The sequence below is a fragment of the Anastrepha ludens genome, chromosome 6, assembly GCF_028408465.1.
Source record: "Anastrepha ludens isolate Willacy chromosome 6, idAnaLude1.1, whole genome shotgun sequence".
NCBI lineage: Eukaryota > Metazoa > Arthropoda > Insecta > Diptera > Tephritidae > Anastrepha > Anastrepha ludens.
In genome coordinates this window covers 125,294,719-125,317,911 of record NC_071502.1, presented here as the reverse complement: position 1 = coordinate 125,317,911, position 23,193 = coordinate 125,294,719, and the positions used below count along the sequence as shown (strand labels likewise).

The following is a 23,193-nucleotide window of genomic DNA, read 5'->3' as shown; positions in this document are numbered from 1 at the left end:
GAATTCCGCCCGGGTATAACCCTATTAACTGACTTGTAAAAAAACATTCCAATCTTGTTTAAGGTTATCAGTTGAAATTCCTTTTTGTTCCAGAACATCTCATAAATTTCTCCTTTCATCTTTTACATGAACTAACCAGAAGTAACACTTACGATAAAAAAGCAGCAATCTTATCCGTCATACATATGTGTAGGTGGTATTTTTCGTACGCTCTTGCAACTCTGGTGAAGTTTTCTCTCTCTTGACCATTTTAGCAAAAATATTTTGGTTTGTGATAGGGATAGATTATTTTACCTTTAAAATATCAGTATTATTCATGGTTGAGATTATAGTTGAATAAAGGCGGAAGAATCTTGAAATCACTAATCAATCTTTAAATTTCAATACGTATTCAAATAAGGGGTGCATCATGGAGCAAATACCGTACGCCTGGTTGCTAATTGGCGCCGGTGCCTTTTGGCTTTTCAGGTATGTAGAGACCGACATTATTTGAATTCTACGTAATATTACAGGACATCTCCTTTTATAGGATTTATATGCAGGGTGGTAAATATCGAAAAAATACCACGGCTTTAGGGAAAGTGGTAATCGTCACAGGAGCAAACACTGGCATTGGGAAAGAGACGGTCCGCGAACTTGCTAAGCGTGGAGCCACTGTCTATATGGCCTGTCGCGATATGAAAAAATGTGAAGAGGTATTAAATTAGAAGGAAATAAGGAATTTACAGATTTTAAGAAAATATTGGTGTGCCTTACACTGACAAACTAAGTACATGAATAGTATATATTATTTCGTTCTCAACATATTGACCACTACGTTCAGATAGATATGTTTATAATTACTGATTTAATTGATGTAATCTTGTTTTTAAGGCCCGACAAGAACTAATTAAAGACACATGTAATAAAAATATACATGGCGTGAAGCTAGATTTGGCTTCCATTAAATCAATAGAAGAGTTCGCTGATAAGTGAGTAATGCAAATTTTATTACAATTCAAACAAAAATATTTTAGAAATACAATTTGTATTTAAAGTTTCAAGAAACTCGAATCGCGTCTAGACATTCTAATCAACAACGCTGGAATTATGGCCTGCCCATACATGGTTACTGAAGACGGTTTCGAAATGCAGATTGGTGTTAACCACTTAGGCCATTTCCATTTAACTAATTTGCTTCTCGATTTGTTAAAGGTTCGTTCATATTTAGAAAATAATTTGTATTGATTTTATGTGATAAATTTTTCTTAAGAAATCCGCTCCCAGTCGAATAGTGGTGCTATCAAGTTTAGCACATGCAATGGGCCCATTTAAAAAAAATGATTTCCTCAGTGAACATTCGTACAATCCTTCAAAAGTGTATTCACATAGTAAAATTGCCAATATTTTGTTCGCTCACGAATTGGCCAAACGTTTACAAGGCACTAAAGTGACTGTTAATTCATTGCATCCTGGTGTTGTCGAATCAGAATTAATGCGGTACAATTCAATAATTAATAAACCGATTTTAAGGTATGTATAGCGTGCATTTCGATATTTCCGTAAATAGTTCCCTCCTTTCCTCCTTTCTCTGTTCTTACAATTCAGTTCTATTGCAAATGGTTTGAAATGGCCATTTTTCAAAACAACGCCGAACGGCGCTCAAACTACCATATATGCTGCTCTGGATCCGGACTTGGAATTTGTTAGCGGGACTTATTTCAGCGACTGTCAGCCAAAAAAAACTACTTCAGTTGCTCGCGATGATGAGTTGGCTAAGTGGTTGTGGAATGAAAGTGATCGCCTTATCAAATTGAGATTAGCGCAATTGGATTTGAAGTAAAATATACTCGTATCTAGAATGGCAGTAAATATAAATATGTCCATATTTCTTGCAATGTACTGCATGTTTTGCAGATTTAGTCGAAAATAACTGCATAATTTTATTCGGAGAACAAACTGCATATATTATTGAGTAAAAAATTAAATTTAATATTCTATCAAATCTTCTTAACCTTTTCGCGATATTGTTGCCATATGGCAACAGTAAACTTTAAAAGGACGTCAACACTCTCTTGTAAAAAATATCAACTTTTTTGTTACATATGTTGAAGTTTAATGGTTAAACAGAAATAAAATAAATAATAACCGCCCATTATAGGTATATCGGTAATACAATATTTTTAAAGAAAGCCTTTTGGCATATAGCACTTCACTCTGAAATTTGTATTTTGCATTTTTAGATTTTTGAGGCATTTTGGGCAAATGTTTTCAACAATTTTTGAATAAAGTATATAGAAAAATGTTCAATCTGTCATTTGGCATATAAATATTTTTTCGCTCGCAGCTTTAAAAGCTGTGCTAATTTTTAAAACTAAGCTTGTTGCCATATGGCAACAAATTTCTCGTAAGGTGTTAACTTGCATTAGATTGCAGAAGAAGTTTATTTGCGATTGAAACCAATACAAAACATTTGTTGCCATATGGCAACATTAAAAAAAGCACTTAACAAAAAAAATAAAAATAAAAATTTATTCGTATTGTTATTGGTCCTAAAATAAATACTCAGACAAAAATTTGGATTTTTTGGATGGCGCAATAAAAAGATGTAGCGAAAGGGTTCATAATACTATATTTTTCTTTTAATGCATTATCTTTTATTTATTGTTAGGCCTCTGTAAGTTTTGTTTTGTTAAAATTTCATACATATTTTAGAAATTGCCTATTGAGAAAAATTCATGACTTAATAAGAAAAGGTTTTGTATTCAAACAGCTTTCACAGAAGAAATCGTCTTCTTAGTTGATCAACAATATTGCTTAATACATCTAATACGCTAAATAAATTTTTTTTTATGATTTATGGGGAAAGATTATAATACTGTATTTCTATTTAAATAGGCATATTATGCCAATAGCCACAGGACGGGGACAGAAGAAGCCACACAATTTGTCCACGTCCCAAGGAAAGAAGTTAAAAGAAAAAAAAATGGATTGTGTCGAGTGGCAACTTCTTGAAGTCTGGTGAAACAAGTATACAGTAGGTTCTGTTTTTATGCGGTTTTGAAATAGTGCGGTTTTTTTTTAAATTACAAAATGCATGTCGACCTATCGGGAATTGTACATATAAACAAGATTCTAAACCAGCTAAGCAAAAACTCATCACAGATTACATCAGAAATGCTAACCCTACAAGTATGGAACCGCCTGCATAACTATCTAGATCAGACGTGTACATTTCCTCAAGTGACGAAAGTGATTTTACGCCAAATCCGAAACGAATGCGCAACATGTGGGTATTGTCTGATTCTATTTCTGACGTAAATTTATTTTTCGATTCTGACGTTTCTTAAATAAAGATATAATTTTCAAAAATACAATATTTTGTTTATGCGATTTTATTTAATTATTTCAGATTCATGCGGTCTATGGAACGTATCTATAATTATAATATGGGTCTAGTGCCCTTTTTTTGTGCGATTTTATTACATTATTTCAGATTTATGCGGTTCTTAGCACTTTTGAAACGTATGTATCTATAGTTTTACTATAGAACTAGTAGCTTTTTTTATGCTGTTTTTTTACGCTGTTTCTTGCGGAACGTATCTACTATAAAAACAGAATCTACTGTATACGTTTCATTTTTCTGAAATGCACTTTGAGACCGAGTCTGATCGGAAAAAAGCTAAACATTCTAGTGATGTTCTTCCAAGGCCTGTTAAAAGGCATTAGTTAAAAACAGCGCTGATCTTTTTAAGAAAAATTAAGCTTTTGGAAGCAACGTTTAGTAAATTGAATGGAAACGAAATACACGACGGTACATCTATTACGAAAAAACTAAAAAATTGTATTTAAATTAAAATATTGTATTAGATTAAGATGAGAATACAGTTTTTTTTTAAATGTCGAATACACTCTCGCATTAAGTATTTGAACAAGCTTTTCTCTACAGAGTTTTGACTATAACTAAGACGTTTTATTTATACCTTCAGTAAAGATTTCAACAAAAAAAATTATTCAAATAAAATGCAAACGAAATTTAAGTTATACACAAGAAATAATACTAGAGTAGAATGGGGTAAGATAGGTATGGGGGCACAATAGGTAGGTGGGGTTTTCGTCGCACCGTTTTTGCAGAGATCACTCGTCTTATGTGAATTGAATACGTGGTGGGGAACAACGTTCGCGACTGTCATTTCGGCCGTCACCATTGATTAGTTATCCTAGTTCTGGCGTCGTTTAGTTTTTTGTGAGCTTTTCTCCGACATAGCATTTTTTTTATTCCACGGTGCAGTGCATTTAATGTATGTAAATATTTTTCAGGTGAGTTTTATTTTACGTAGAAAATAATGCTGAACACGAATAATGTGTCAGTTTTTTGATATTTTTGTATTTTAGAAAAATATCGACACTAACATAAAACATGTGCTTGGGGGCACTATAGGTCAGCCGTCTGGGGGCATTATAAGTCACTACTTTTAATGGAATAAAATAAATTTTAATTGTTTTTGCAGCAAAATGGTGCGTAATTATGTGCGAAAAACGCCGAAACGAAGTGAAGAGGACGTAAAAAACGCAGTCGCGGCAGTCCGAGATCGCGCTAGTGTTCGATCAGCCTCTAAACAATTTAAAATTCCGTTCGAAACATTACGTGCTTGCGTGATGAATTAAAGAAAAATTCCTAACTTTTATAACATGTGCAGTGTTCATACTCTATAAATAAAGGTTAAAACGTTAATTTCCAAGCCATGTACATTGTTCTTTTCCCCTCACATATAGTGACCTATCGTGCCCCCCGATTTTGAAAATATCGAAAAAAAGACCCTTTGTCTTATTGAATGCAGCTTCTAAAATATTTAGCCAAACATAAGTCAGTATAACCAAAATGTTAGCAGATAAATAACCTTTCAAAATCTTGCTTATTTTTCAAAATCAATGCAAAAACACCGTTGCAAGAGCTCTCCAAAAAAAAATGACCTATCTTACCCCATTCTACTCTACATCTTATATAATGTAAAGTAAAAAAAAAAGATTAAGAATACAAATAGTTTCACTCTAGTTCAGTTTTAGCACTGATAATAAACACTTTAGTTAAATTAACAATGCATATTTTTACATATTTTCCTCAATATTTCTTTTAAAACACCAAATATATTGCAAATTTGCATGAATTAATAAAACTCATTTCACCGCTTTATGCACTTACGTATTGTTTACTTTGCGTACTATTTCTACTACCCCCCTACTATCATTTTCGCGGGGGGCGATCACTGGAGATCACATTCTTTCCCTTTCTCCCTACTTCCAAAATGCAACAATAGATTAAGAAGCCAGGCGATCGCCTCTGGTGATGGCGCTGCATGGCAGCTTCAGTTTTCATAATAATTATTTGTTTTGTATTATAAGCTTAATACAGAAACAAAAATTAAGGAGTGGAAAATTTAAGTTGTCACTGATACAGAACAATTTATTATTAAAGATTGGGAAAATTTTCGAAATATGTATTTCGATTTACAATGTGGCCCATCCCCTTTTATAATCACTACGGCGTACAGAAAACTTCAAACAAGTTTTTTTTTACTATATTTTTTAAGAAAGTCGGATTCATAGCTCGAATACTGACCAACTAAATTGAAATTTAAGGTTGACCCATTGTTACAAAAATAGTAATTCGCAGTTGCTGTCGACCCGGCCGCGTGACCTTCAGAAAAGGCATCGTCCAAGAAAAGCTGTGCAGCCGCTATTTTCTTGTATATAGTATTACTTTAAAACCGTTAATGACATGCTCAATAAAGGACTTTTTTCAGAACTTTAATTTATTTTATTGCCTGACTTAAAAGAAATACATCCAAAAAATGGTAATTTCCATACAGCGATAACCGATCCGATTGGTTATTATATGTTTGGCCGCTATTTTCTGTTTAGTTTTGAGTTTATTATATTCAGCACTTGTCTGCACTAACTGTTAATAACTGCCGAATCTATTTTAAAGAGAACTTTGAAAGTACTTACAGTGTTCTTAAATATAATTGAAAATTTATAATCGTGTGAATTATAATGGTTTATTAAGCTTACAAAGTACGTACATACATATATGGAAAAATATAACGAAGCGTGTTAAACGTTTTGGCATTATCAAAAAAGAGCAACTTACCATTTGAAATTGATTTTAATTTTTACATTTACTTTTTTATTAAAATTTTAAATTTACAAAAGACATTTTTGTGCACCTAAATATTTGCTTTAAAGCATGCTTGTGAGTACAATTAATTATAATTATGTTTTTTTAATTCAAAGAAAGCTATAGACATATATGATTCTTTTTCAATTGTTCTACTACAGCAATAAAAGTGTTTATGCCTGAATGTATTTATGCATAACCCTTGAAATCAGCTGTAATTTTGATCTACAAGGATTATTAGTAATGCTGACTGCTAATGAAGTGACCGGATGAAAAACATCATCGAACTCACAAGTGTTAGCCAGATAAGAGATCTGACAGCTGTCGTTCCGGAGTTTGAGGACTCGATTATCACAATTCGCCCTTCCAATTCGGGGTAAATGAAGTCGCGATGCTTCAAATATTCGACCACCGCTTCTTGATCATACCATTTCATGCTTATGGGTACAGTGCCATTTTCAATCAGATCATGGTTGTCACCGCCATCTTTAAGGAATTCAGTCGTTATTATGCTATATTCTTTGGAATCGTCTAACGGTTCGTAATCTGGAACATCACATTCTGCACAGCGTACTTCGACCGCAGTCACCCGATTACCCTCTTCATTACGGTAATCGTAAGTAACTCGGAAACCAGAAAACTGCAGGAAACCACCACTGGAATCTTTGGTGCGTTTCGTGGCCGACAGTTCAAGGGTAGAGCGCAATTTCTTTCCAGATATGCGGATCACATAGAGATTGTTTTTAAATGGCAGAACAGACAAAATGTCATTTTCAGTAATTGAACCATCCGAACGCTTATCGACACCGGCACGTATACCTATTTTATAAATATAAATGTGTATCAGTACTAAGCAAATTAGATATGCATGCAGGTTCGAGCAAATATAAATATAGGTACTACGCACCACCACTATTAATAATTGCAATTGGTGCATCAGTCCAATAAGTACCACCTTGATCTTCAACCACTCGAGCATAAACTAAAGAATCAGCAATAAAATTGCCCAAATTACATTCGAATCTGCGACAAACGGATGAGCTACCCTCAAGTTTCACTTTAGTGTGCCCCACAATTGAGTTTTCCAAATCACTGATATTGGGTCTGTACACTTCTAGTAACTGCAGGACATCGTCTTCTCGTGGCACAGATGCATTTAACAAAATGGGTGCCCCATCAAACTCAATGAGATTTCCCTCTTTATCGAACTAAAAATATTGCCGAAATATTTTATTAAATTATGAATAGTAATATGAAAGTTATAGGGTATTTTCTGAACTGCCCACCTGCAAATGAAGCTTGCCTAAATATTTAGTGTAGGCATACGCTTGTACTACAGGCACTTCCTTGCCGCTCTTCTGTGTTACAACAGTCGGGTAGGGACCCTCACTGCGCTCTGCATCAGGCTCTGTTCCGGTGTATAGAAAAGAGTGGGAGTGGCCTAAAACGATTGGAAATCAATAATGAAACCTAACTAGTAAACACGAACGTCTTTCATTGAATACTTAATAGGAATACTTAATTATAGCTTACCACCAATAACAACATCAATCTCGGGGCAATTCGCAGCAATTTGTTGATCTCGTTGGTAACCGGAATGACCTAAAGCAATAATAATGTTTATGCCTTGCGCCTTCAATTTTGCAGCCTCTTCACTAAGCGAATGAAAACAAAAATATGGTGTTAAGCTTAAAAATAAATAATTCATAATTTAACTACTGACTTAATACTCTCAATTTCGTCCATAAACTCAAGTGTATTTGGCGTTATTAAATACTTCGTATCAGGCGTCAAATAACCAATCACACCAACTTTTGTGCCGTTAATTTCAAAAACAGTCGAGTTCATCAAATGCTCGGCCGCACTCATTTCAGGCACCTTACTTAAGTCCAAATTGCAAGTAACAACGGGGAATTGCACATTTTTCAAAAATGGCACTAAGCCTGCGACTTTTTCGTCAAATTCATGATTCCCCAATGACTAAAAAACGAAAAAGGGGGAGTGTAAGCAAAATAAAATGCTCTACTACTTACGATTGCGTCCGGCTGTAATTTGTTCAGGAATGCTGCGCTGATGTTGTCTTTAAAGACAGCGAACCACGATGTTCCAGTATAGGTGTCTCCAGCATTTAGGTATAGCACCGGTTTACCACCATCTGCTGCCTCTTTTCGATATTTTCGCACTCTTTAATATGTAAAGGAAGGAAACTTATTAACTTTGAAAAATCAGATAGATTGTTAATCTTTATACACTCACTCGTATGCCACTCGCGCAAAACCACCATAACATTTATTGGAGTTGGCGTCTGATTCTAGACATTTGCCGCCATTTACATTGGTTTGTTCGAAACGAGCGTGCATATCATTGTTGTGCAGTACTATGAATTCAGTGGCAACAAAGGCTTTTTTATCAATCGGGTTAGCACGTGACTGACTCAGTAGCGTGGCATAAGTCACCAGCAAGCATAAAACTATTTTGGTCATATCTTTGGTTTAGTGCTGAAAAAGTCAACGAAGCTTTTAGTCTTCGGAAACGTCAACATTAGTAAAGAGTTATTCTAAAAAGGCAATTTTCAATTCCCTCGTTTGGTATCAAATGGTTCGGAGACATTTTTCCAATTCTAACGATGGTTCCACGCAGGGCCAATTTGATAAGTCGTATAAGTTATCCAAGGATATTAAACTCAGAAAACGCGTGTTATATGAAACCACTTTCGTGTTATCGAAAGCGCTTTTAGAATCGACAAAGATGTGGCGTGCATCGTTGCTTTTTTGCAGATTCTTTCCAAGTAAGATGAATAGCGGTTGATCTGTGTGCGTTTGTTTTTTCATAAAAATATAAATAGGTCGATATTCGTGTACGCGTTTGGTAAAAAGTACATACATATATCCGTCTAGTTCTGCGATCTAATATTCTAGTTTTACAGCATATATTGGCCTTCTAACGAAAGCCCCAAAAAAAAAAAATATTTTTAAATATTGCCTAAGATAAGCTATTACTCCATAAATGCGTAACCATAATGAATATACTATAAATGGATATGAGCGCTAATAACGGTTTTTATGTTTGCAATACGGAATAAGCATGCGATATCGGTATATATATTATGGAATGCATATATTCATACATTATATATCCATATGTATATATGTTAAAAATATAAAAACGATTTAAGACTTAATCTTTATTAATTTAAGTCTATTATTTTGACTAAATACTTTTTTATTTAATACATATATTTATTTTCACACACCGTTTAAATAAGACCAAGTAATTAACTTGTTAAGTACACTATGGAGCAAAAGTGATCACAAAATTACAATTCAGCTGTATTATAATCAATTTCCGCGCTATGCATGGTTTTTTATTAAAACTGGTACCACCTTTTTTGGAATTAGTGTGTTACAAAATACTAGGAAACAAAAACAACAATTATACAATAGTATAACAGAAGAATTTGAAAGCAGCGAGCATTTAAGAGCAACATGTAATCACTTTTGCCCTCACTCTATTTCCCCTTATGATTTGGAAGTTAACCGTTAATATCAATAACAAGTTTATTTATTTCGATAGATTTGTACGGTATTCGTTACTTCCTTTATTTTTCTGTTGCGTTGTGGTTTTCATTCGTTAAGGTTCATTTTGTGAAAAATGCGAAAAATTAATAATGAAAAAGTGGTAAAAGCTGGAGAATTAATTTTAGAAGGCAAATCAACGAGACAAATTGCTTCTGAGCTACGGATATCTCAAGCCATGGTGATTAAAATTTAAAAAAATAAAAATTTGAAAGGGCCAAGTGCAAAAAATGGCCGCCCTCGTATCCTATCTGACCAAGATGCAAGGCGCATGGCCAGAAATTTAATGGCTGGAAAAACCAAAACACCAAAAAAAGCTGCTGAAAGCATAGGAAATAATGCTACTGCTTGGACCGCGCGTCGGACACTAAAAAAAGTTGGATGTTTTGCCGCCGAAAAGCCCAAACAACCAAAACTTTCTGTCAAAAACAGAAAGGCTCGAATGTCATTTGCCTTATCTCATCAGCATTGGACTATAGAAGACTGGAAACGAGTAATATGGTCTGATGAATGCAAAATGAATCGGATTAACTCAGATGGCATACGATATTTTTGGTCTGACACAGGAAGAGCCACCCAGAGTCATCAGGTAATAGAAACGGTTAAACATGGTGGCGGATCACTGATGGTCTGGGGATGTTTTTCCTATTTCGGAGTAGGACCGTTAGAGCTTATTAGAGGAATCATGACGAAAGAGGTGTATCATCAAATTCTGTACGAAAATATGCCGGTAGCTTTGGGTCAAATGGAATTTCTAGAGAATGAAGTAGTTTTCCAACAGGACAATGACTCCAATCATTCCTCAAAGCTCGTCCGAAATTTTCCAAAAACCCAGAATTACGAGACCATTGAGTGGCCATCTCAAAGCCCTGACCTCAATCCTATAGAAAACTTGTGGTCTATAGTGAAACGACGGTTAGGTAACTTTGATGAGGCCCCAAATAGCATTCATGAACTGAAAGAGTTCAAATAAGTTGGGAAGAAATACCGGTAGAAACGTGTCAAAACTTAATAGCAAGCATGCCGAAACGTGTGAGTGCAACAATAAAGGCAAAAGGAGGAATAACAAGTTATTAAAATTTTAACTATGTATTTTAAATTTGAATTTCGAAGCGAGTGCAAAACTGAACACATGCCCTTTTTTGGTTTGTATTAATTAATAATATAGAATATAATGTTAAGTTTATAAGTATAATGTAATCAAGTTCCTACACCTAAGTATAGTAATATAAAAAATAAATAATGGTAAAAACTTAAAAGCGGTATTAAAATTTCTGCTGAATCTTTTTAAATATCTTTTTTGTGCTCACTTTTGCTCCATAGTGTATATACAGAGTCACTTCCAATCCAAGTTTTTTTTCTTATTGTTTTAATACTAAATGCCGCTACCTACTTTGAGACGGGCAAACAACCGAACCGATCTTGAGCAGGACTGAGGCACGAGTAAGCTTACGAGAACTACATACATCAGAAAATCGATTGGACTTTATCACGCTATCTAAGGCAGAAATGAATATATGCATACATATGTATGTTGTATGTACGTATAAGCAACATTTTGGACAATAAATGTGGCAGGCTTGAGTACTAAACTGTCGATAAGATACTAAACTACCGAATTCCAAAGTAGCTGAGAGCTGCATACATACATATGGAATATATGTAAGAATACATGGACTTACCCAACTAACACTAAAAAAATATTTCTCCAACTTTGAAGAAATTAATAGTTCTCAAGTTGATATCCAACATCATCTCCAATGCATCACTAATCTTGGACTGCTAAAGAAAATAATTTCAATTTAACTATGCCGTTTCAATTAAAAATATATGAATTATTTTATTATTATTTTAATGGAATGCTTGAAATCAATTGGAAAATCACATAGGAGTTCAAGGTGAGAACTAACTTTTCCCCAACTTGAGTAACAGTTCAATTTTCATCCAACAAAAATGTTCTTTTGTTGAAAACGCTATGACTCTACACTTGAAGTACTGTTGAGAAACAGCTTTGGAGATTTGAGAAGAACCTTAGTTCTCTATTTAACGCCAAGTTGAGCTCAAGCCTAAACGTTTATTGGGTAGTTACAAAAACACGTTCCAAAAAGCAGATCAGTGTTAAGTGTATCACTTACACAGGCTTGTTTAAGTAGATGTGTATGTATTGTACGTTTTAAAATTTTAATGAAATAAATTATCTTCTGCGTCGTATCTTACTGAAGGTGCTTAACGGCGAATGATCAATATTTTGCTAGCTATATGGTTAATTATTTATTTATTTATTTATGGTTAATGTCGCATACATTTGAAAACCAAGGCTAAATTTTAAATTTAAAATACACAGGCTCATCAATTTTTTGTTAGGTTTTGTAATACTGTCGTTGACATCTTGTTAATATGAATATTATGATTAAAAACTTTGGATCTGAATTTGATTAATTTCGTATAAAAACAAATTTCACAACGCAAAATACACAACGAGCTAAAATAGTAACGAAATAAAAATAATAAAGTCTGTGCTTTTGCTTTAAAAACTTCTTAATTGGTTGGGATAACCCTTTTTATTTTTCGACATAGTCTCCTGTTCTAGTTTGTTGATTCCTTCCGAATAATAAAATTTGTCCAAGTTTGGTGCGTTGTTCTTTATTTTAATGGCAGAAATACACTGTGAGATTTGCTGTTGCCTTCCGAGGGGTGACCGTTATAAGAAAAAAAATTTCTATCATTTTGCTGTTTCACGCACGACTACCGCAGAGGTTAATTACTCTGTTAAAATGAAGTGCGTGTACGATTTGTTAATCAGAAAAAGGAAGTCACCCGCAAACTTCCTTCTCTCTTTATCAATTCTTCATACAGATATGTATTTAGTTAGTCATTAAGGGACATGCAGAGTTATATTTACAAAGCCGTGTTCACAGGCCGGCAAGGCTAAGATTAAATGAAACAAATAAAAAGAGAGCAACCAAAAAAAAAAAATTGTTTGGCAACGGCAATTTAATAAAATACACCAACAATCCGTAACCCTAAAAACATTTCTTTATGATATAAAATCTAAAATAATATATATTATATTTCTTTAAATTTGGTGCAATCTAAAAAAAAATTATTAAGTTGCCTCAGCGGCATATTAATAAACGAATATATTGTAATTTAGTCACTTGTTTTCATTCATTTAAAAAAGAAATAAAGACTTCGAGCGCACAAAAACTGTATAAAAACTAGTCATAGTATTTACGCCAAAATTGTTTCTGCTATAAATTAAAGTAACGGTACATTCTGCATCATGAAATTTGGAGGGATGATGTGTGTGATCTATCGATTTTGATAAAAAAAAAATACGAAGCTCGAAAATTGTAGCGCAACTAACTGATTTTTTTTAAATTATGTTCCATTGAAGGTTTTTGTATGTCTTATATGCATGTGCATTTATATCCTGTTAAGATGAATGCTAAGTTATAATGGACAGTTCGTCTCAGTCTCTCGGAGTCCATTATCACTAGACTGCACTGTATATATTTTATTATATTAAATATATAATTTGCGAAAGGGTTGAATTTTTCTTGTTCTTTTCCCATACTTATGATAAGTAACATTTTTGCGAGGCCCTATAATGTGTGGCCATTTTTGTCGTAAAAGCAAATGCTAAGAGTACCTGAAAAAAGTGAAAAATTTCCTGGGGTTGTAAATCATCAATGCACTACCTGCTGCAGTGTGACTGGTTTTTCGAGAGCATTTCGGTACAAATTTAAAAATTGATGTTCCATAACCGTTGTATTTGCATAGGTTGGACTGAGTCATATTAGTATACTTATGAAAGTACCTATTACCTTAGCAACGGTACCCGTGACACTCCTTAAAATTTGTGAACATTCATACACCCCTGCTATGTATACGTGTACTTGTATAAGTACGTACCGTCTTACCGCACAATTTATTACACTCCAGATATATACATAAGTATTATAAAATCACAATTTGCCGTTCAGAAGCGACGTAAGGCTATTAGATCCTTCAACATCAAGTAATAACAACAACACTTCAAATTGAGAGGAAGCTCAGGCAAATACCTAATAAAGGATGTAAGCTCCTATTATGTACAAATGCACATTTATTGACAGATAAATAAGAACATAGTAAAAAAAAAAAAAAAAAAAATTTACTATACTAAAAGTTGAAGTATTTGGCTGTTTGATAAAGTTTATATATTACTTATAGATGAACCGCTTGGAGGAGAGGCGCTTAGTTTTAAAACTAAAAACAAAGTGGCTAGCAGCGATTTCATTGATCAGTGTTTGGTTTTGCTTTTTTGTAAGTATCGGGTGTTTTCTTAACTGCATGAAACCTATCGATATCGATATTTTTTTTTTGACAGCTGAGAATGGCATACAACGTTTAACGCCAGAAAAAAGCTTACAAATTGTGGAAAATTACTTAAAAAAAATAAATCTGTTCGCGTAATTCAAGCTTCGAATACAAATCCATCTGCCATTCAGAGCGGGCATAAAACTGTATGTTCTTACATTTCGGCCATTTGTAGCCAGAAGAAAGGCACATACGCACAGTACGCTGGCACAGTACGTAGGTTGTCTGTCTTAAGATTAATAAGAGAACTGTGTCTGGATGAGGTACTTCGATGAGTAGAGGGCACAAAGGACCATGCGGTCGAAGTGTCTTAGTCTAAGTCTATCTAATGTCTAAGTCTTATCTAATCGAATCTACATTTGTGGAACAACTTCAAGCCCCACACCACAAATTGGAGGAGAGCTCGGCCAAATGCCAACAACACGCTGCAGAGAGTGGCATTCTAATTTATCTGTCCATGGGTGTCTGTATGTGTATATGTATCTGTATGGTTCGTTTAAAGTCTTAATATTTCATGTGATAATCAAAGTTTTACATGCAAGAAGAAAAAAAAAACTATTTTTTCCGAAATAAGTATTCGCATGAATATTCAATGTACATACATACTCGTACCTACATATGTACATAATTTCACATATGAATGTTTTTAAATACCTACAGCTGAACCAATTTGGTTAATTTGAATATAAACATTTAGGGGAAGCAACAATAAATACAACAATATTATTTAAAGAAGTAAGAAATAAACAACAATTGGCATAACAACAACAATATTTACGGGTTTGCAAAGAATTGAAAGCGAAAACACCCTCTTAAATGTTTTCGAACCTGTTGCGGGAATAAGTCATATAATTCTATATATCAAAATGATGAATACCATATAAACCGCACATTTTTGCTAATTGACCTTTTTTTTTTTGCTATGTACATATGTACATGCAAAAGTCCACATATGCTTTCTGGCACTTCTGCTACAAATTTAGCTTCCAAGTTCAGCGGAGTGGCGTAATTGCGTGTCTCATTTCTTTTAATAATTTATTCCTTTTTTAGGGAGCGTTTTATTTTGGTAGCTGTTTGAAATGCAAACTATGGCAGTTTCTTAATAGGGTTTGCCACTAACGGTCTTGGAAATTAATTAACGAACTATGAGTAAGAAACATGTAATAATAAGTATTTGAATACAAAGTTTGAAAGGCGGAGGGTAAAAAGAATTAATGTGGCCAGTCCCACATATTTGGTACATAAAAGTTCCAAGAGCAATTTCAAAGTGATATGCCCACATGTACATGTGAGCAAAAACCAACTTGTGAAAGCTATTAATTAAACCCTAATGAGATCATCTTGGCCCACTTGCCTCTGCAAGCAGCTTACGTATACTAGACTCATGTATGTATGTATGTATGTATGTAATTTCAAGAATAATTCGCTTGAATTTGAGTGTATCGAAAATTGAATATTTGAACCTTTTACTTCATATATTGATATGAAAATAAAATTGAATGAAAATAATAAAGGTTCTTTCAAAAGTGACGCCTAGATGTCAGTAGTGAATAATTCCTAGACGGTACCTTTTTTATGGTAAATGATGTAATTTTTCACATATGGCATAATTGTTGAGAGCCATATTTTGAATAAAAATAGTGAAGCCTGAATGAATGTAAATTTTTTCAGTTAAAAAAACACATCTTGGCGCGTGTTTTGAAAGACCCTTTATATTTTTTCTGGGTCATAAATGGTGTGTGGAAATAGCGAGTTCTAGCGAAAAAAAAATGATAATTAAACTGGATTAATTTGAGAATTAGATTTACCATAACCCCGAATCGCACAGACGCTTTTCAAGTTTATTTCCCGCCAGATCTAAGCATTCGGAATTCGGAGAGAACGTAACGGCTGCTTGAATAATGTCAAAGGCAAAAGTAAACGACTGACCTTCTCTTTTTTGACGATTGAAGATTAATTAATAATGAGTAAGCATTCTAGGAAGGAAACGAGTCAGATAAACGTAAGGAGCGGAAAGCGTATTTAAGGAAACATTTTGAACCCTAGGGACGGAACCGACGCCAAATGAAGGTTCTAAGTAGACTTGATAGCTACATACAGGGTGAACGATATGAAGTGTTACCAACTTCACACTGCTTGTATCTGTTTTACAGACATGACATCAACATCAAAATTGTTCTAATGACAGTTCAATATATTGTTTATAAGCCATCAAAAGCATTTGCGTCTCAGTTTTGTTGAATTTCTTTTTCTGTGATGGAATTCAAACGTTATAATGTGATTGCGTTATATTTGGCTGGAAAATCACAACCAGCCATTGTTCGTGAGCGCAGTCACCTCAAAGTGAATAAAATGTTTGTGTATCGCACTATAAAACGTTACAGTGATACTGGTAGCATTGCAAAACGCTATGGAGGTGGACCAAAAAAAACCGCAACAACGCCCGAAATGGTTCGGAAAGTGAAGGCTCGACTCGAACGAAATCCACGTCGAAGTGGAAGATGGCCAAAGAATTGAAAATATCGCAAGACAGCATTCGACGCATATTGGAAAATGATCTCAAGGTCAAGGCTTACAAGTTCCAAAAAGCACACGATCTTTCACCCCAGCAAAAAAAGTTCGGTGCGAAAGAGCAAAGGAGTTGTTGCGCTTGCACGAACGTGGCGAATTTCCTAACATTGTGTTTTCTGATGAAAAAAATTTCCCAATTGAGCAGTTTATAAACACTCAAAACGATCGTGTTTACTTGACCGAACGCTCATACGAGAATTTGAGCCCGCGTATGGCCACTCGAAGGCCACTCGATGGCCATCGCAAGTAATGGTTTGGGCCGCAGTGACCGCTGATGGACGCTCTCCAATCGTTTTTATCGAGCCTGGTGTCAAAGTGAATGGGACTTATTATCGGGAAAATGTTTTAGAAGCTGATTTAGAGCCGTGGACACGCAACCATTTCAGTCGTAGACCATGGACGTTCCAACAGGACACGAGCGAATTCTATCCGCTCAATTCACATATATTCATACACTTGCCCAATGAGTCGTTATCCAGACGGCAATGAAGCGTTATGAGCGGAGACTGTGTTGATTCTTTCGTATATCACCAATGTATACAAACCGTTGTCATGACCCCGGTTACGTCAGTCAATCAGCTAATGCCTTCAATTCGCGGATATTGGCCACACCTTCTGAATTTGTTTCACCATGAGAACAGTTGGAGATTTATCATTTGGAGAACGAAAGGGTAGAACGAACATCTCAGCCACATAGTTGTGTTGTGAGGGTATTTGGGCAGTCGCAAAAAGAGAATACTGCGAAGAAAGCGCCGTGTAATTTTTGCAAAATCCAGTATATTTCATTGAGAGCAATACAACATGTAACATTCGAAGACCTAATCACTTGTAATAGTTGCGCAGAAATGCAATAAAATTCTATTGGGGAACATTTGCTCAAAATACAAGTTTGTTACTGTTTTTTAAAACAGGATGAGGGTTAAAGCTGATAACTCTACCACAGACTGCATTAATAATTGTAAATAACGTTTTAAATATAATTTATATTAAATAAAAAATAAATATGCAAATTCGTGCGTTGTGGGCAGTGATTCTCACTCGAGCTAGACTTTGTGACACCTACTGAATCAGTCTCCGCTTCACACACGTGTTTCTATAAGCATTTTTAACGATTCTAGGTGCTACTTACATATGTAAATAGTTTTTTTCCGCAGAGCCAAAATTTTATCTTCTCAATTTCGGTTAATTTAATAAAATTGGACATATGGTATTTCGCACAGAACTCAAAAACTGCATGATTTGAAAAGACAAATATCGAATGTATTTTTAAGAAAAGCTGCTGGGATTTTTATCTCCGTAACTGTAGGTATATGCAACCCGTTATATACAAGCTGCGCGGATTTCTTTGTGTGTAACTGTTTGTATATACAAGTATAACAGAAACAGCATTTTTCTTAGTCATACTGTAAGATGGAGTAGGTACGAAAGCCCCAAAAACATTTGTGAATCGGTCTCAATGGCATATACATACATATGTACATGTGCATACGTTCATATATTTGTATACAGAAATCTGCAGCAGCAATTAAAATTATTTGATTCGTTCTTACCACCTGTATGAGATAAGTGTTTGAAAATCTGTATTGCTGAAATTTTTAGTTTATCCTTGAAGACTTTAGTTATTAATAAAATACACATTTTCGCTTAAACCAATTCTCTTAAGTTTTGCTAATTAATCTGCATCATTATTATCTGCAAGTGGTGTGCATGAGCATCTCTCTCCTTTTGATTTCCGCCGGAATCGCCTGAACCACTTTGGACAAGTTCAACGAAAAATATTAGTAATTTTTAAAATATGCAAAAGTACAAACGAAGTTTGGAGAAAATGTGTTTTAAAAAGCCGAACAAGTAAAATCATTAATCATTTGTAATTAAATAAACCTTACATTTTATGTGTATACATGTTTACATACATATATATATACATATCGCACCCTAAATACAAAAGGGTCACAACTCAAAATTTTCCACACTCGAGCTTGACTTGTTTACAGTAGCACAGAAAACAAACTATGTGACATATCACGCTTCAATTTGCCATGTAAGCTTATAACAGTCTTACCAAAAAACAAAAAATTAATTTTTGCCATATGTCATCCGCGGACCGTTTTATTGATAACGTCTCGTTCATATTTGAGCAGAAGGTACATTTTGAGTTGTGACCCTTTTGTATTTAGGGTGCGATATGTATGCTTATGTATGGAATTAAAGTATTTCATTACGAAATACATACAAGTGTACAGGTGTATTTTTCTGCACCTTTATCGAAAATAATTTCAAATGGTTTCATAAAGTTTTATAATTCAAGAAAACTCCGAGCAGAAGTGTAACAGAAAGTACAACAAAATGTGTACGTACATACATGGATAGCCCAAATGCATGTGTAATTGTATTCTCTTGTAAAAGTAATTTGCATAAAAAGTGCCGAAATACATGCAATCATACGAGTGCAAACATATGAGTTCATTTACCCTATTCAAAAACAAAACAAAAAAAAACACTATTCGACAAAAATCTGTTACTACGAGTACATTAATTTAAACTCTAAAGCTAACAAGGAAAATGCACAGGAAGTTAGTACAGGTAATGATTTTGCTTTTGCGAAAAGGAATACGACTACAACGTTCCCTACGGCGGTTCTACGTTACTGGAACGACCCGGATTAATATCCGGCCGAGGACTGTCACTCCACCAGCATTCCCATGTACGGGGAATACAACAACACAACAACATTACAAAAAATAGAAAATTTCCAAGTTAATAAAGAAATACGGAAACGTTTTAGTACTCTATTGAAAACACCTTTGAAATATAAAATTTTACGCCAAGACGAACAAGAATTAATGAGGAAATCATTGGTTTACCATTTCAAAATATAACTTTGCATATTTTACTCCAAAGTGTATTAAACCAAGTGAAATTAATATTTGACTTACGATTATTTGGCAATGAAAATGTTAAAATGTTTGTTCATATATCTGTTTAGATTAACCCTCATGAATGGTTCGATGAACTGCATGAGCTAAGTATATATGTATATGAAGGCGTTTTGGCTTAGGCAATTAAAACCCAACGCCTTCACTTGTTGTGGCAAGTGCTGTTGACGATGGATCTCTAGGAAAGGTCTTGTAAGCTCTGTCAAAGCGGACACATCCTTATTTGTTTAAAAATTTCATCCATTATCCATTATCCATCATCCAACATTACAGCAAAAGGATTTCGGTTCGAATGAACGAAGGTTTTTATAAATGTAAATTTAAAGTTTCTATTGGCAAACGGGTTAATGCAAAATGACAAAACTATTTCGAAAGAAAATATGGCTATTGATTTCACTCTCTTTAATATACTTTATTTTATTGTAAAGCCATGTGCTTTATAAATAAATAAATTTTTGAGTTGAAACAATTTTCGAGATATAATGGAAAACTAGAACTAAAAAATATGTATATTCAAAAAGAATGGGAAATAAAAAAAATTTCTCAAATAAAATTATAGTAATATTCTTTCGGAATTAGATGTGTTTTTAAATTGTTGCACCTGCTAAGTTTAACGGGTTTTTATATCTAACTTAATGTATTTATGCCGATAAGTTTCATTCAATGTTATCAGCTTACACATACTCAATAAGACTGAGAAATTTGCATTCAATAAAACATAAACTTAGGAAATTCTTCTGATTAATTTGAGTACGAGTACATACTTATGCACAGTACAGTAGGTTCTGTTTTTATGCGGTAGATACGTTCCGCAAGAAACAGCATAAAAAAGCTACTAGTTCTATAGTAAAACTATAGATACGTTTCAAATGCTAAAACCGCATAAATCTGAAATAATGTAATAAAATCGCATAAAAAAGGGCACTAGACCCATATTATAATTATAGATACGTTCCATAGACCGCATGAATCTGTGATGAGTTTTTGCTTAGCTGGTTTAGAATCTTGTTTATATGTACAATTCCCGATATGTCGACATGCATTTTGTAATTTAAAAAAAACCGCACTATTTCAAAACCGCATAAAAAAAAGCCGCATAAAAACAGAACCTACTGTATAGTACTTATATGTATGTGTGTGTAATGGGCGAAAAAATAATGGTAGTTGCCCGAAGGCTAAGTCAAAGGAAATAAACTTCAAAAAACCAAAAATTAGATCGAGCAACAAAGATAAAAATTAGAGTACGATATAATTTTCTAAATTTGTCATATTATTGCTGATGCGGATGCAGCAAAATGAACTGGTGGATCAAAATTGCAATGTTGACTTATTTTATCACTTACGACACTGTTGTTAATTGATTAAGTAGTGAAGCCAAATGGCTAAATGAAAGCATCTACATACATATGGTACATACATTTATGTACAGAGAAAAATTTAAATATATATAACATTCACTTGTGTTATCACTCACTTGATACATATATATAATATATATTTACTATATGCAAGTATTGGATGTTTTCAAATTTTGTGAATATTTAAATATTTACACTCGCGCAAAAATGTTACCACTAATTATAATATTCAGCACTTAAAACAATGGCACACGATCAAAACAACCCGGCAAGTTGTCATAACATGCATACATACGTCCGATTATGTATTACATGAACGCGGGATCTGCTATACGAGAAAATAATCAAAAACAGCAGCAGCCGTAACCAAACAAACCAGTGCCAACGACTCCACTACACGTTTTGAAACAAATTTTGTCTTTTGTGCCACTCGAAGTCAAAGCGCGAACACACACATATGTACAATCTAAACGAAGGTATAGAGATGAATAAATATGTGTCTCTACTGGATATTGTTAATAGCATGTAAGAAAATCTTAACGCACAAGCTAATTTGAGTTGGAAAAATAATATAATATAATATAATATATAGGCCGCATCTGAATGACAGACAGATTCAGTGAAATTGTTCGCTACAGCTTGCGAATAAAGCGTTCTCATTTCCATTCATTTTATGTATATGCACTCACCTTGAACATTATCAGCAAATTTTATTTTATGGTTTCAATATACTTACGATAGGTACTCCGATGCAATTATTTCAATTTTGTGGAGAGCTTAGATCTGTTAAATACCAGAGCTAGCCGATAAACGATTTTTGGTATTTTCTACAAATTTTCCACAATTCCAAAATTCCATAATCTGTTTTGACTGTTTCTCCTTCCGGAATGAATTTAGCATACGTCACTTTACGAATATCGAGGTTTTGGTAGAAGTATACACCCAGGTGTTTGCCATTGCTGGCCGAGGGTGAAAGTTTTCATGCGGCAGCGGGAATCGAGTCAATGATATTTTGGCAGCATGTCTTGCACAAATACACTTGGCTATTACAGTCGTGCCATTTTCGGATTACTTTAGGTCTAAAGTGCTTATTTAGCATTGAGCTTTTCGAATAAGCTTCAGCAATAGCGTATGAGTTCTGTGTGACCTTTCGGTTAGTGTTGGGTTCCTGCCCTCTGAAGACATGAAACAGCAAATGATAGAAGCATTTATTTTTAATATCTTTCGCCGATCTGCAGGCAATGTGTCCAATATTGTAAAAAAATCCTACTAATGTTCGGAGCCGGCATTGCATTTTGGTATAAGAGAAAGTAAGCTTGAAGTGACTCAAAAATCGCGTTGATTTTTGACAATTTTTTTGTAGATATTTGTAGGTGAATGAACTATATTTTTATAAAAAAAAAATTATTAAAATTAAATAAAAACAAATAAATTGGTGAAACTTGTTAGTAAGCCCCTGTGCTATAGTTAAATGACTCACTGTTTATATCTGTCTTTATGAAGCTTTGCTAATGCTTGAAACAATTTCTGTAACTACAGCTTAGAGAAAAAATGTTTATTATACGCTTATGTACATACATATTATAGTATATGAGATTAATATAAGCATGGTCACGTTATCACGCAAAAGCAAGCAGGTAGTAAATAATGAATACAACAGTTGCAGTTCATGAGGCCCTCACTAGGAAAGCGATCACTACACGCTAAACTTTCCACTAAGTCAAATCTAATTTAAAATGATAAAAGTAAATAGTTAATTTATTTACATACATACGAGTATTTACATACATACAAATGATCATAAATACTCGTACGAAGGGGTCGAGGCGATTTGTATTGGAGAAAAAGGACTCTGGAAGAACTGATACATACATATTTGTATTCTTTGGCTTCTGCCTTACATAAATATAAATACATTTTGTTTTAATCTGAATGATTTAATTGAGTATTCGAAAAAAAATGTCTTGTGTTTTGCGTCTGACGCATTGGTTTTAGCAGATAAACAATAAACATGTAACCAATTACAATTGATGTATAGTATTACCTGTAATTAAATGTTTATTTGCTCTAAACCTTTCAACGCGAATTACACACTTTAAATTATGTGCGTGCCTTAATGCATCGTACATATGTACATACGTATGTATTTAAAATCCCATAAATATGAAGGCATGAAAGCAAGGGTTTAACGGATCCTAGAGTGGTTAGCTTTTATAGCAAGAATTTCTAGAGCT

The 23,193-nt window shown here is 33.9% G+C and overlaps 2 protein-coding genes across 3 annotated transcripts; one reads left to right on the top strand and one right to left on the bottom strand.

Annotated features, from left to right (window-relative positions):
• The first annotated feature begins 196 nt into the window (after nucleotides 1–196).
• On the top strand, nucleotides 197–2,611 carry LOC128868817 (retinol dehydrogenase 12-like). Its single transcript, XM_054111348.1, has 6 exons — nucleotides 197–468; nucleotides 530–695; nucleotides 874–971; nucleotides 1,038–1,194; nucleotides 1,253–1,512; nucleotides 1,588–2,611. Exons 1-6 carry the CDS (start codon nucleotides 410–412, stop codon nucleotides 1,820–1,822), a joined length of 975 nt encoding a protein of 324 aa, XP_053967323.1. The 5' UTR covers nucleotides 197–409; the 3' UTR covers nucleotides 1,823–2,611.
• A 3,411-nt stretch (nucleotides 2,612–6,022) lies between these two features.
• Nucleotides 6,023–21,373, bottom strand: LOC128868473 (protein 5NUC-like). Of its 2 annotated transcripts, none has more exons than XM_054110595.1 (8): nucleotides 21,076–21,373; nucleotides 8,414–8,655; nucleotides 8,191–8,341; nucleotides 7,881–8,137; nucleotides 7,691–7,812; nucleotides 7,444–7,598; nucleotides 7,065–7,365; nucleotides 6,023–6,976 (listed from the first exon to the last, which is right to left on the bottom strand). In XM_054110595.1, exons 2-8 carry the CDS (start codon nucleotides 8,638–8,640, stop codon nucleotides 6,411–6,413), a joined length of 1,779 nt encoding a protein of 592 aa, XP_053966570.1. In that variant the 5' UTR covers nucleotides 8,641–8,655; nucleotides 21,076–21,373; the 3' UTR covers nucleotides 6,023–6,410. The 2 variants fall into 2 exon arrangements, with proteins under 2 accessions (XP_053966570.1, XP_053966571.1); XM_054110596.1 differs by having other exon boundaries at nucleotides 21,104–21,373.
• Nucleotides 21,374–23,193: the final 1,820 nt, after the last annotated feature.